General features: G+C 42.5%; 1 protein-coding gene across 8 annotated transcripts in view; it reads right to left on the bottom strand.

Moving 5' to 3' along the window:
- ZMAT4 (zinc finger matrin-type 4) overlaps positions 1–15,644 on the bottom strand; it is a 356,108-nt gene that overhangs the window by 284,614 nt on the left and 55,850 nt on the right. For all 8 annotated transcript variants that reach the window (XM_025438880.3, XM_025438812.3, XM_025438949.3 and 5 more), the window contains one exon: positions 5,484–5,589. In XM_025438880.3, coding sequence (XP_025294665.1) covers positions 5,484–5,585 — 102 coding nt within the window. In that variant the 5' untranslated portion in view covers positions 5,586–5,589. The remainder of the gene's footprint in view (positions 1–5,483; positions 5,590–15,644) is intronic.

Genomic DNA, 15,644 nt, shown 5'->3' with positions numbered 1-15,644 from the left:
GTGCTAAAAGAAAAAAAGGAATAGATTTTTGGTGACCTGCAGGGTAGACTGTGGCAGAGATGATCCTATGTGTTTGTTGACCCATTTCATTTTCCTGCACATATAAACTATTTTTTCCAACCTCCCCTGAAGCTACAGGGGATCAGGGACCATCTGATTGAGTTCTAGGCAGTGGAATGCAGCCTGGTTCCTAAAATCCCCTAAGCGATGTCATATCTTCTCAGCAAATGAGTACTCATGCTGCAGGGCATACTCTACCTACCCTTAATCAATGTACATTAAGCACACACCATCTGACAATGGTTCTTAGCCAACCTGTAAGTTGCCCAGAGCTGAGTGTATTCTTCAGCCTGTTGTTGCTTGTTTCATTAGGCCTCTCTATTAACCATTTTTTTGGTATTCCAGTGAACTATTTTGACTAGTAATAATCGGTAAAAGATAAAATGACTGGACTTGCTGGAATAAAACAACAGAAAAATATAAGAATACGTAGAAACTTTACAGAAGCTCAAGAATCTTCAATGAAATGATCAAGAAACAGAGGTAAAGACTATTAGGCATTGGGGAATAGGTTGAAGTCCTCTGACATCACAAAGGGTAAGAAGAATAGCTTTAGCCTCGACAGATGAGCCAATAATTGTATTAACAGCATCTGGGAAAAATTAAGCATGTCATGACTTTAAGAGATTTGGAAAGACTGAAAGAATGATTCTCAATGTACAGTGCAGAGAAGCACCTCCACAGGAACCCTGCCATAAAGATCTTTTATTGTCCTCCCCCAGTTAGCATTCACATCTCCAGGAGCATATTACCTGCAATGCCCAGGATGGCTGCTGACCCAGTGCACCCTGACACAACTCCAGTGCGGTGAGAACCCATGGGCTGCAGAAACAGAACATGATACTGACCAATGACTCTCAGACATGGGAGAGGAGTTGTCCAGCCTGCATGCATATTCAGACAATTAGAAAAAAAAAAAAGGGAAAAGCAAAGTCAAGAAGGTGTGAGAGATGAACAGAGAAGTCATTAAAGGCAATGGTAATACAGAAAATCAGGCTGCTTCAATCAGCACATATTAGGAACCTCAGTTATCACCTTGTTGTGTCTAGCCCCAAAGCACTTACATCCCATCTACTACCAGACTTATAGAGACCAGAAAATTGTCCTTTAGCTATTCCCCTGGATTAAAAAGAAGCTAGGGAAGGCCAAAGTTCTGTTGGAAGACAATCAAAACAAGAGAAACAGGAAAAATCAGTTTCAGCAAGCCTCTATAGGCCCTATGAGCCTGCTGCTTCCCTGACTAGAGAACAATCCTGGACTCCGCCACTCATGAGTGGCTTAATGGGGTTCATTTGTCAGGACTGACATTACCTCAAGATTCAGAAATGTTTGAAGAGTTTTTCATCAGTGTAGAGAACCATCTTTCCTATAACTACAAAACCATCACCTATACCTTGAGGCCAGCTCCCTGACTCCCAAGTTATACCAATACCTCTCCTGCCCAGCCATCAGTGCTTCCACTGAACTTGACCCATTGCATCCCTCCTCCAGCCCCCAACCTCAGCCTCTTCATCAACCTACAACCCACAAGAACAACAACCATGGACTGAATTCTAGGGTAGGTGCTATAGAAATAAATGAAGAAACTTAGTGCACGACTCTTGCCTACCCTCAGGAAGCTTACAATCTTGTTTGAAGGTGCCAGAACACTTGAGCCACTGATTTTGCAATGAACAATTAATTGCATACATGGCACAGCAACACAAGAGATATTAGCATTCCCAGGAAGGGGTAAGTAGCTGAGACTGGCACATTTATGCTGACTTCACTGGGCCTGCCTGACAAGAGTTCTCTCTTTCCTCCTAGATCACTCATTCATATTTTTTCTTTAGCTTTACTTAAAAAAGAAAAATTTCTGTCCTTTTGGTTTCTATACAAATCTTCTTTTTCCTACATGCCAGAAAACCACTCCTTCACTCATGTAAGAAATTCTCTCTTTTTGCAGAAAATGATTCTTTAGCCACTTAAAACTATGACAAACTACTCAAATGAACTCACTGGGAAACTATTCCTAACCTCTATATATTCAGGCATGTTGAAAGGCACGTGTGAAAGCTTTCTCTTCCCCTCTGTCTATACCTACTTGTTCGATTGACTCGGTGAGCAGAGACAACATCTAATTGTATTTTCCACCAAAACATTAACATGTTATTAATGCTTAGCAAGTAAGAAAAATAATAATGCCTTTATATTCCCCATATTTTCCACTTTAGGATTTCATATGCAGAAAGAGATTTTAAAAAATAAAACCTGAAGGGTTTGGTCCATTAGACATATATTAGGTTTTTCTGTCCTCCTATACAAAGGTTCAGCCTTTTAAATGGAGCATGCAGCTATTAAGCATTAACCCATCTGTTCTGTTTCTCTTTTTTACTTCAAAAGACTGGCATACTAGTCTCAAAGCAAAAGTTGTACGAACGCTGCTCTTTTCCCAACAATGCAGCTTGACCACCACCAAGGGACTGCTACTCAGAAATGCTTGATTACACTGTTAAGTTCCCAAATGCTTAAGAGCCACACAAGAGTACAAAGTCCCCTTTCCTTTACATTCTGCCCTCAAAACACCCCTAACATACTACTGTGCACCTCGTTTCCTGAACACAAATCCTCCCTCCAGCCAACCCTGCCTCCCCAATGCTCCTTGAAGCCCTACTTGGAGATTCTAAGACTTCTCATTCCAACAGCCCTAAAATGTAACCCATCTACCAAGGACTAGATAATTCATGACAATCCCAACACATCTTTCTTGACCATAATAACTCTGAGTGGTGACACACTCTTTAGAATTTGGAATATGAAAATATCTAAAAAGTTAACAGCATGATGCAGCATATGTCAGAAAGTCAAATGGACAGAAGAATCAACACTTGTGAGATCACATCAGGTGAGTACCTCCTTAGGGGCAGGTAGGACTCTACAGATCACGTTCTCAGGATCACACATGTATTTATACCACACTGAACTACCTATGGCTCTTCCTCCCAGCAAAGTTTATGAGCTTCTTGAGGGCAGAGACTAGTTCTCACACAGCTTCAGAATCCCCTGCAATAACTAACACTAATAGTGCTGGACATGCAAAAAGGACACAGCGGATTCTTTTTGATTTGTCCCGTAGGGAAGCTGGGAATATTTTCTAGTTGAGTAAAATCAAGTTAAAGCAATACATCAGTGATAGAGCATTGAGACTCAGTGTGACAATATTTTCAATGAATTGAATGGGATTTCAGACTCCTAGAGACCCACTCTTCATGCAATTTCAGCAGAGAGAGTGTATGTGGAAGGAGGGGGCAAATGAATAGGATCAGGCTATCAGTTCTCCAATGGCCTTCAAAATCATCTGATGGAAGCCCTCTTGTTAGAGATGAAGAAGTACCTGAAGAAGCCTCCCGACAGAAGCTAGAAGACTAGAGATCTCATGAGATATGAGCCCTGTTCACATCCCCAGCTGCTTTACAGAAAGAGCACACGTGTTGTTTGTCTGTGAAAGAAGTGCCCCACCTCTGCCTGGAAGAAGGGAGTGAAACATCATTCAGAGCCCCCATCCATGCTTAATGGCAATGCATTTAATGTTGTTTTGATGATGTGTAACACTGTTAATTGCAGATCTATTGTAATTGCTTTCTTTTCCCTATCCCATCTATGCTACATGCAACAAATAATAACACATTCTCTAAACAATTTAATTATGCCACAGCAAGGATACAGAGTAGTAACAGGAAAACTTGAGTTCAAATAACTAAATTCTTAATTGAGCAGCTAAGAGCTTTTTCTTTTTTTTAATAAATTGTTTTCAATTTTCTGACATTCCTTTTCTAGTTCAGGTAACAATAAAGCAGTGCTGGACTGTGCCATCAGGATATTTTTGTAGACAAATGCTAAATGCACATCTGTGAAGTGCAGGCACTTTTCCAGGAATTATGGAAGATCAAATGAATAAAGCTCTCTTTCTGTCCTCAAGAATCTAGTAAGATGATTACAAACGAACAAAAAAATCTAATAAAGGGAGAACATAAAGGGCTAATAGGAAGCTATGGAATGTGAGAGCAGGAACATATTCCCTGATTCTTCTTCACTGGGGAAATCATATTAATAAAACCATGTGTGTTTACAAAGCAATATACACAGAAATTAGAAAGTTCTTAACTTCAAAAGATGGTTATCTTCCATTTTAGATAATTCTTTTAAGTTCACATTTACTTCTAACATTTGAGTGCCTACTGACAAAAAAATATGCTAACTTTTTTCACAGATTCTGATTTCTAAAAGTTTTCTCAGAAGAGCAAGTTTTATTTGCCTTCATCAGAATATTGCTGCAATGGAGTTAATAGTGAAAAGCAATATAATTTTGTATGTTACACCACACTTTATCACTTCCAAAGCATTTTCACAAATACTATTTTAAGAGGTCTCATTTGGTCACCACAAAATCCTGAGAAGCACACAGGGTCAGTTTATTGTGTTTCTGGGCGTGTACGTGTACATGTTAATATTGTTTCCTTCATTGTGCACAGAGGAACTGCAGGCTCAGAGATGTCTGGTGAGTGACAGTGACAACTGGCATTTGTCAGACTTGTCAGACAAAAAGAAAATTGCTGGCTAAGCCCTCCAATCTAAAATTACTCACAAGTTATTACACTTGAAAACTCATGTTCCCACTGGTATATGTTCTCTACAAAAGCGAATATGCTCTGGGCATCACTCAGCTTCTGGGGCTCCCCCAGCTTCCCATTGTATCCATGCGCAGCACCTTGTCCTCCTCCCCCATCCCCCCAACAGACATTGGCAACCTCTCGTCTCTCATTCTCTGTTCTCAAAAGAAGATGGAAAGGCAGCCATTTATTTGTGTGCCCATCCTAAAGAGCCAGAGCCACTGAATTATGTCCCTTACGAATATTCGGATTTTAAACTTTGTTTTAACTTTATGGGGGAAGTCTTTATGCTGATAAACACATTTAGGCCAGCAGCCATCACGTAGAAGGAACTTGGTGCTGATTCACTGATGTTGCCACATCTCTCCGAACAGTGATTCACAAAAGGCCTCTTGAGCTTATATCCAGGGTCACAGAAGAAAAGAGAAGCTGCCACTAATGCATCCTGCCCTGTTGTCCCTGAAAGGAACTTCAGGGGATGAGCAATGACAGATTTAACAAGTAGAGAAAGCCCACTGAGTCCCCAGTGGCTGAAATACAAAAAAAAAAAAAAAAAAAACAGAATCTAGGAAGTAGCCAGAGCCAGAGACTGATGTCCGGAAGCCTCAACTCCAATCCTGCACATGAACATTTGCCCCAGCCTGTTCTCACACCGTAAAGGCTCCAGGCCTCTGGCCCTGGAAACCTTCCTCGAGACCTCGAGAAAAGGAGCTGTCCTCAAGTCCACATTCCTCTTTCTTCCACTGAAACACCGAGTGGGAAAGCCGTCCTTACCTCGTAATGAGCCACGCGCTGAGATTCGGATATCAGTTGTGCACTGCACACCTTGCAGTAACTGTCTGTAAATAAATCCTGATCGATATCGGAGGACTTCATCAGGCTAAAGGAGAATCAACAGAAAAGAAAAATGAGTCCACTGCTTTGATGTTTATGCAGGACATTAACTGCATGAAAAAGCCAGGAGCAGGGTAACAGACCCCATGATGCTAGCAGTGGGGGAGACCTCCCTATCACCTAAGGTGATACCATGTCAGTTAACCACAGCAAGTATAGACTTTATGATTTTTCCATAAGTGCCCATACCCTACAAAACAGAAGTGCACCTTTAGTTTTCTCTTTTTGACAAATCAGATTTATATCTGTAATGCACTGCTAAGGATTTATGTGAGAGGAAGCTTTCATACATGATTTATATTAACAAAATATTTTAAGCATTCAATATATGCAATGTAAGAAAAAGACTGAATGAATCTTGATACATCCACAAACTAGAATACAACACACCTCCTAAATCCAAACTCAAATCAAACTCTTCTTTAAAAGAACATTTAAAGAAATAGGAAAAACTTTACCATTAACAACACAAGGGTTTACAAATCAGTACATACAGTATGATACTAAATTTGTTTATATGTATTAAATTTAAGTTATATGCATACATTATATGTATACATGTTTATACATATTAAATTTAAATTAAATTTGTTTATATGTATTAAATTTGTATAGTGCATAGAGTTTTAACAGAGTATTAATAGCAGTTACTTTTCAAAGATTTTAAGGTAATGAGTTACATAATTATGTTTATTGTTTTATTTTCTAAAATAAACATGTTGCTTTTATAATACATGGAAACAAGTTAGCTTTGTTCAGAAACTTATAAGCAATATAAAATTTAGTTTTGAGCTCAGTAACTATACTTACAGAATTAAAAAATAAAATCAGTTCAACTATAACTTTTCTTGCAAGCGTATACCTTGTAAAGAGAGGAGCCTGTTCATCATTCATGCTGACTTTTCCACATTTAGGGTTACTGATATTCATAAAAGCCACCTCCATCATTCCACACTGCAATTAAGCCCACAAAGGTAAATAAACATATCATCAAATTCCAAAACCTGAACCAAAATGCAGCCAAGAGTCTCAAGCTGGTGAAAGTGATCTGTCACAAAGGTGTTTCATAGCATCTGAACCGTAATGTTGCCACTGTAGAAACACACACCAGAGCATCAGAATGCTTTCCTCCAATCCACAAACTCTCATTTTACCTCCTACCAGCCAGGTAAAAACTAAGGATTCCGCCAGACAGCATACATATGGAGAGGCAAATGAATTTCAGACAACAGGGATGTGGTGGGAAGCTTGGAGTTCATCCTGCTCCCACGCCCTCATTTCATATGTGAGACTGTTTAAGTCACACCGTCAATTATTGGCATGGCCATGTATGCGGCCTGGTTTGCATGATTCCAATTTCCACATTCCAAATCCATCTCAGGTCTCATGCTATTTGCCAGCCGTGTGATGTTAGATGAGTCACTAAACCCTCTAGGTAGTTTCCTCCTACACAAATTAAGATAAAATATTAGCCATGCCTTTTTAGAGAATTGTGGTGAAAATCAAAAGAAGAAATATGAGAAGGTACTACTATATAAGCTCTAAAACTCTTCATTTGAAAAGGATCATCATGACATTCTTAATAATATCCTAATTATGGCCAAGTCTTGACCAATACAACAAAATAAAGGACAGTGGTGCATTTTATGTGATTTTTAAAACCATTTAAATAGCTGGTCTACAAAAAAAAAGTATCTGCCTGAAATAAAAAGCTGCCTTCCTCAACAACTACAAATTCACTTTCTATCTTTGTCCTTGGTTATAATGGCCCATTCAGAGCATTTGATTTTCAAGATTCGAAATGATTCACAATTTTTGCTCCTAAGAGACAATGGTAGCTCTGGTATTTCAATGCCCTGAGTACCAACAGTAATGGCAGATAGTAAGGACCACTGACTTTCATAGCTGAAGTGGATCTGTTATTTCTGGAAGGCTCATTCCTGGCAGAAAGCTCAGTCAGCCTGGAGTCTAGCACCTACAATGCCTGGAGACTCACTACCTAACATGGCAACCTGTTACAAAGAGTCTGGCAACTCTAGTAGTTAGGTATTCTTCAGGTTGAATCAAAATCTGTTCCACTGTTACTTCACTCATTGATTCTGTCTTTGGGTGCAACACAGAAAAATTCTGCTCTCCTTTTTCATGAGATATCCTCTCTTAAATGCTTGAAGAATAGCTGCCTTCCATCTATACTCTACCTCTTTCCTGAATTATCGTCTTGGTCTGTGTCTATTTCTTTATGGCCCATTTTCAAAGGCTGTGCCAAGAACAGAATGAACATTTCAGATATGGCCTAATCAAGCAGAGGATCACAAATCCAAATGAGCATCCAAAATATCCATTGACATGTGTAATGGTCTCTATTCACATCCCAGAATGCAAATGGAAAAGAGGGGTTTTGATGATGGCAAAATGTAGTACAACATTTTGAAATGTCAAATGGGAAAAGAAAACCTACTAAGGTGTATTTTTTTAAGCCAAGCTTCTATAAGTAGTTGTGTTTAAATATCATCATGTTCCCTGCTATTTCTAATAAAGAAGTGCACAAAAATAGATTCATGGGTGACCTGGTTAATAGGAATCTCCAAACTCACTGCACACTCCTTCCTCATTATACAACCGACTGCAGAAATCAAACACTGTGAAAGGATATTCAAGGTACGTGTCGGACCGAGTGGGGCCCGTAGGAGTCTGAGTCTCGGTAAAACAGCTGTGCAGCAGAAATAGCTTTAAAGGCAGAATATAAAAATGTGTATACTAAAAAAAAAAAAAAAAAAATTCAAAGGAAGGAGAATATCATGGCTTTTTCCACTGTTTTATATAAGAATATTGATTGGAACAGGCCCATATGCAGTAAAATGGCAATAAAGACCCCTCTGAAATCTGCAAGGCCCAAATAGAAAACCTGAATAAGTTAAATTCCAGTGGGAAGCAATTAGTAGGCAAGTGTCAGCCTGGTTTGTGCATAAGGTCTTTTCTCCAAGAAAAGAGAACTCTCTGTGTAGGTCACTTTAGACAACTAGAGAGCCTGATTTATGATTCAAAGAGTGGAATTCCCCAGGAAGAGGGCTGCCATTTGTTGCCTGCTCTGCCTTGCTTAGAATAGAATTCTCAGCTTCTCTTGTCTTCAAAAGTGTACAGATGAGCTGGTAAGAACAAGGAAAATCCGACTACCTGTCTTTAGCCTTGTCCATGGTCCTGAATCAGCAACTCGAGCAGAGACAGAGCAGGGTCGTTAATCAGTTACTAACTGGTCAGTCCCACCAGCTCACAAAAGCCAATGTGTGGTGACCCCCAACCTGAGGACGTGCTTGCTGCACTACATCTGAGGCCCTGGGGCATTTTAAGGAGGGAGAGAAGAGCAGGGAAGGGGAGGAGTTTGATTTCCTGGATTTGAAACTGATCTGAATGCAAACTTCCACAGTGCTCCCCACAATGGCACATTCCAAAGCAAACACTGAAGATCTGAATAACCTATCACTCTGCAGTATTCACAGAGGACAGTGTTACCTGTATTTTACTAAAGAAGTCCAGAGGGAAGTTGGAAGCAATATTAAAACAGGAGTCTGATCAGATTCTCATTTGCTGTCCCAGGTCTCTATACAGCAATAAATCTATTTACATCTGGTAGCAGTGACAGTATAAGACTCAGAGGTGTAGCTAAGTATAATAAATTAAAGGAATATAGAGGAGGAAAGCTTTTGTTTATTCAATAATGATTACTGTGCATCTACTATGTGTGAGGCACAGGGATAACAAAGGACACAACTCCCATCTTCCAAATCTTTATGAGCTATTGAGTGAGAAGAGAAACGTGCACACAAATAGCTAAGGCAGGGGCAGCAAGTGTAATCTGGCTAGTAAAAAGCAATACAGGATTTGAGAAAACAAGGGGATTATAAGGAACCCTTCAGGGAGGTTCTAGGACAGTTAAAAATTTTAAGAATGAATAGGATTAGAGTGAAGGGAAATGGGTTTAAATCCAATAGGTTCCAATTGTTTTTGTTAGCATGGAGAAAAATATTACTACTAGTAGGTATGAGAAGGTACATACAAAGGGCTTCAGTAGGGCTTGTTTGAGAATATGCAACATAAAGGAAGGAGGCAGCAAAATGCAGGGAGAGAAGGGTATACAAAGATCAGGACCCAGATGGAAGGAGGGGAGACTGAAGGGAAACAGCAGGCCCCAAAATGTTTCTCAAGGTGCAAGGAATGGCCTTTTTTAGGATCTTTAGACGCAACGGGAAGCCTTCTCCTCTGCTGCTTTCTGCTTCTCAAGAACAGATTTCAGGAACACAGCCTGAAAAGCCAGAGAAACCTGAGGCTTCATGGCCAAGAGGAACATTCTTCACTCCATTCCATTTCTGATAATGCCAAAATAGCTTCTGACTCAAAGATCCCAAAACCTATGCAGGGTTCTTCAGAGGAAAAAAGACATTACTTCAAATCCACGTTTGGTTGCTTGCCAAGAAGATTTTTGAGTGTAAAGTTACATATCCTCCCTGAACCACCATTTCCTCATTTGTGAAACAGGGGAAACATTCTTACAGGCTCATTGTGAGGATTAGAGATGATGCAGATAAAAAGCATCTAACAAAGACTGTGGCATATGGTAGACCCTGAAAAAAATGGATATTACCACCATTATGATGAATATTATTAATTTTGTATTATCATTATTCTTATTTTCAGAAGGGATGCTATAAATATTTAAGTAGAGAAATAAATAGAACCACATTAAAAACTAAAGGGGCAGATTACAGAGTTGGTGAACTGAAGTCATAACTCTGATTGTTGTCACAGGCTTTCTCTTCTGTATTAACAATATCAGCCACAGAAAAGGCTCACTTCCACTGAGTTCCCTGTGGCAAAACTCTGTGTGAAGAGCCCTTCAGCCAGTCCCCCACTGCCAGTCTGAGGAGCACCATTAAACATACTAACATGAAAGCAGAGGGCAGACATTCTCCCCAGAATTGACATGCTATGGTCTGGAGAGCCCTGACTGTCCAGACAAAGCCATGCAAACTTTAACTGCTTAGGGCCCACACTCTCTTCCCAGCATTTATCTGAACCAAGATAGGATGCACGGACATTTGCCCAGACATCCTGATCTGCTTCTGCCTGCACGTCCAGAGTCGGAGCCTCCGTAACCTGACTGACTCCCCCCAGATCCAGTAGCCGCTACTGCCCTCCCACTTGGTGTGACACCCTGAAAAGCCACCACTCCTTTCTCTCCAGTCTGGCTGGTGCCTTCATCATCTAGTCTAAGACCCTCCACGTATGACACATGCCCACTCCCTCCAAGGGGCCCGGCTCCAAAGGCCACCACTCTCAACAGCTCTGGCCCTCTGCCTCCCCCTGCCCAATGCAGAGAGACAGGATCTCTGTCTCTTTCAAATTTGACAAGCTGAACAGTGGATGAAAATGCCACCAACTAAAACAAACCTTCTCCTGGTTAAGAATGTGAAACAGACATGAGCCATGACACTGCTGTCTCAATTCAGCCACATTTTAAAATTACTAATATCCAAGAGCTATTGAAATTGTCCCTGCTTTGTTTTATCAATTTTGGAGGGGATTTCCCGCTGCTCAGAAAGGGAAAAGATATGAGAATTAGAACTGGCCCATCTTTAGCACAAAACATATGAGCCTTTGTGATCTGAGTTTTCATTTCACTTGCAAAAGGGTTCCTGGACCAGAATCCCCCTTTGGTGTTCTGTGGCTGTTGCCTGGTCTTTGCTCCATTACCATTTCAGACCCTGCCACTGTCCTTTTCCTCCTCCTAGCAACAAAAGGAGGAAGATTTGTGAGACAAGCTTGTGGCTTCAGCATGCATCTCCACAGTGACCACCCATCCTCACTCAGGCCCAGGAGCCCAGAGGATGAGCTGGAAGCAAGGTCTGTCCTGTCTCCTTCACACCTCCCTCTACATGACAGGGGCAATGCAGGGCCGGCTGCTGTGGCAGCAGACCAAGCAGCCTTAGAAGACAAAGAACCATGAACAGTACTCCAGAAAAGAAAGCATTCTGGTGTTCAGTGAAAGTCTAGAGAGAGGGGGCCGGGAGCCATACAAGGCAGCACAGATGAAGCAGATGCCCCAGCCCGGCTCAGGAGGGCCTGCACACTTGCTTGAATTCACCACACCTCCCACAGGTGGCCAGACAGAGGAACCTGGAACCTCCCAAGAGGCAGCCAAGATCTGGTGAAGGTCAAATACAGGATCAGCTTAAAGAATCTTTGGATTCCTCCTTCCTGGGGATGGAGGCCTTTTCTGTCTGAAGCTACCGCCCCCACTCCTGATGTTGCTCAGACAAAGGAATCTGGCAGTCCAGGCCCTTATCATACATCATCCACATGCAGGTGCAAGCTCTGCTATCCAGCCTGAGCTTTGTTTAAAAAAGAGAGAAAGAGAGAGAGAGAGACAACCCTCCCCACACCACTCCCTCTTCCTGCTCAGCATTGCCAGAAGCTGCATGGCTGACTCACACCACTTGAATAATTGCCTTTTAATGGAACCATTTTCTTCACGTGTAAAACCAGGTTCTGTGATTCCTGACTCTGAGGTGTACGCCACTGCTGGGTACCGATGCCTCCCCCTCGGCCCCAGGGCTGCGGAACCAAGTCTGTCAGTCTCACTCATATATGGTACAGGTGAGCCTGCTGACATTTGGGGAAGGAGAACAGCAAATGTGCCCCCAGCCTGCACCCATCCTGTGGGCATGCATATGTGCCTCTGCCACATCTGAGGAGACATGCATGCCTGGTTCCTTGCCCCTTGTCCCCTCTTCTGTCCCTCATCTTTTGCCTGAATGTGCAAGTCTGAATTGTGGACTCCTGGAGCCATGGAGAGTCCGAGGCTTCAGGCTCCTCTAGCCCTTCCCAGAGTTTGTGAGACAATTCACCAAATGGCCTCTGCCCAAGTCTAGCATATTATACAGCCTCACTAGGATTCCTCCTTTATTCATTAAACAGATTTTTACAGAGCATGTGCTATGCGCATGGCACTGTGTAGGCACTAGGTCTGCAGCAGTGAACAACACCTACAAAGGTTGATCTTGTGGAAAAGGTTCACATCCTGGGATCTAGCAAACATCAGTCTGCATAAACACACAGGATTCCCATCTCCATCTACACATAAATAAAATATTCACACCAGCTGGTAGACAATGGCTCTTGCTGTCTTGCATGTCATTCTAGAATCTCCACTTGCCCCATGGTCCATGGTCCTCACTATGATTCCAGTGTAGGACCTTTGCCTCCACTCAACAGTAAAGACTGAGAGTGGAGAGGCGGTCAGGACTAGCAGGGACTACAAAGGATGAAGGCTATTCCGCCTGGGGTTCCAAAAGGCCCTTTCAAAGGCCACTTCCGGGCAGGGCCTGCGGTGTCTGGCAAGAACAGCGCTCAGCTGGGTGGCATGCCATAGTGTGCTCATAGGGAAAACACGGTTCGCTTTGGTAGGATATTAATGGGTAAAGTTCAGCACCTCCGCCAATCGGGGTGGGTCAGAAACATTTTTTGCTTTTCTGTATTTTCAGAGATGAGACATGGGTGGTAGATAGAGAGCTTGGATTTTCCATTGGCTTATCACTTAAACCAATGCAATAGCAGAGCCCCGGCCAGAGGAGAAAAGCCAGAGGCAGAGAGAAACAAAAGGCTCACTAGCCCAAAAAGAGTAGGAGAGGAAAGGAGGAGAAAACCTGAGGGAGTAGAACATGCATCTAATGTTTTCTGTCGCTCATTCCATCAAAGTAAAGGGCTGTGCGCTCAGCGGAAAAGCCACTCATATTTTAAGGAATAGGCTCCCACCATCCCCCAACCACTCAAAGGAGGAAAGCCAGCGTGGATTGCTCCCTTTCCAATACATTAGCTACCTGTGCAGAGCAGGTGCATACTCAAAAGACGGGTGGATTTTCTTAACACGCTGAAAGACAACAAGACCTTTCTTTTTAACAGTTGTTACAACAGCCTTCGAAAATACAGTGCATAAGTAAGTATTCCATTACTGTAACTTGTTTACATGATTTATCTTCACAAGACTGCCCCTACTGAACCAGACAGATTGAGGGCAGATTTAAATGCAGCTATCACATCCAGGGCTTGAAGGCACAGTTCTGCACCTGCATCCAACTTCAGAGGAGGACACAGACGAGCCGGACCAAGCTGCTGCCGGGAAAACCATTACTTTTCTTTTAATCCGTACTATGGGACTGCTGTACTGGCCGTGGGTCAGCATGCAGACATTTTCAGCCCCATTCTCTGATACAGCAGACAGATTTGCCTTGGCTTCCCTGAGGAATCCAGTTTGGTCTCCGTTTGTCTGCTGCTTTTCCTAAAATCAGCAAAATTGTAGCATCCACATATAAGCATCTGGAGTGGCCAAGATGGGAAGACACAGGAATTCATATGTTGCCAGGTTAGGGACTACCCATCCATAAAGTGACAAGTGGCTGCATACAGGTCTGCTCCTTCTGTGAAATCTTTCGGTCAGAATTTATTTTCTGACCTGAGAGATGGTTTGAAATCTCCTTCCACCTCTTACTTTGGGATATAACAAGAAGGAGCAGAAGTAGTGACAGCATAGGGAATTCGACTGTCAGGGGAAACTAATAAGCAGATAAAAGTATGCCTTTTATGCTCAACAGTAAACAATAAAGGGATGTAAAAAATTAAAATATCTGACTACATCCAGTGTAGGAAAGCTGTGACACGGGATTTTTTAGAGGGCCAGTTGCAAGTTAAGCGTCATCTCACCAAGTTAAACAACCCAGCAACTGCACTCCTAGTTTACAGACAAGAAAAACTTCCACCCACATACAATACGAGGCATGTAATGGATGATGGTAGTAGCACTGTTCAAATAGCGAGACCTGCCATCATTCCCAGCGCGTATCTCCGGGAGCATCTCCGGGAGCATGAGTGACTACACGGAGGTATAATCCTGTACGAATGAGGAAAGGCACCGCATCTGAATCGCAGATTTAGTATTTACATAAGAAAAGTCAAAGAGCACATACACTGAGGTCCTTTTCACACACACAAAACAACTAAAATAAAATTATATGTCTTGGGGGGATACATGTAGATAAGACACAACTCTAAAAATGTCTGGCAAAAAAAAAAAATGAGGACAAGATTCAGGATGATGATTACTTCAGAAGAGGAGGATGAGAGAAAATCATACAAGATATAAGGTCTTGTCAGGCCTTTGCTTTGGGAAGAGTCATGGGGGTGCCCTTTCTTTACTAAAGATGGGAAACGATAGATAGGTGATGCCGGGTGGGTAGATAGACACCATGTATGCACCACTGATGAGACAGGATTTTCTGGAAATGAATCCTCACTCTAACAGACCCAGTTGTTTTTCCCTTTTCCCAGCCACAAAAGATTCGGCAAACCTTTGCTTCCTCTCCTGAAGTCAGCGTGCCATGCCACGGAGTTCTGGCCAGGGGAACACGGGCACAAGGGATGCGCTCCCGTCCAGGCCTGGGCCTTCGGAGGCTGCGCGGGGTCTTTTCCTGCGTTCTCTTCTGCGGGTTGGATACCCTGCCCCGCTCCCGGGGGAAGCCACCAGAAACAGGGGAAAGTCGGAGTTCCTGCAGGAGCAAGTGAGCAAAGCTCCGCGATCCCCAGCCCTGGCGCGCACGGGACTTCAGGGGACTGGGAAGTAAACGTCTACCGTGCTAAGCCACTGATTCCAGGCTTTCTCCGGTATTACCTCCACTTGCTCACCTCCAACCGGAGTAGCGTGGCTACCTGGAAAACAATTACACAGAAGTATACTTTCTACGTGCTTTGTGAGGAAGCTGGAAAAAGCCAAAGACTTTCAGAGGTCTGAAATTTGAGAGCCTCGACTTTAGCATTGCTTCTTTCACTCAGTCAGTGCTCTGGGCAATAGCATTCAACAGCCCAGACCTCAAGACAGTGCTCATTCAGGACAGTACCAAGCCATTCCTCATTTAGAGGGAATGTGATGGGGAAATAGGGGCTCTAAAATCAAGACATTTATGGGAAAGATAGAGCATTTAAGGACATGGCCTG

The sequence above is a fragment of the Canis lupus genome, chromosome 16, assembly GCF_003254725.2.
Source record: "Canis lupus dingo isolate Sandy chromosome 16, ASM325472v2, whole genome shotgun sequence".
NCBI lineage: Eukaryota > Metazoa > Chordata > Mammalia > Carnivora > Canidae > Canis > Canis lupus.
The sequence above is the reverse complement of the archived record's forward strand: the minus strand, read 5'-3'. Positions and strand labels throughout refer to the sequence as shown.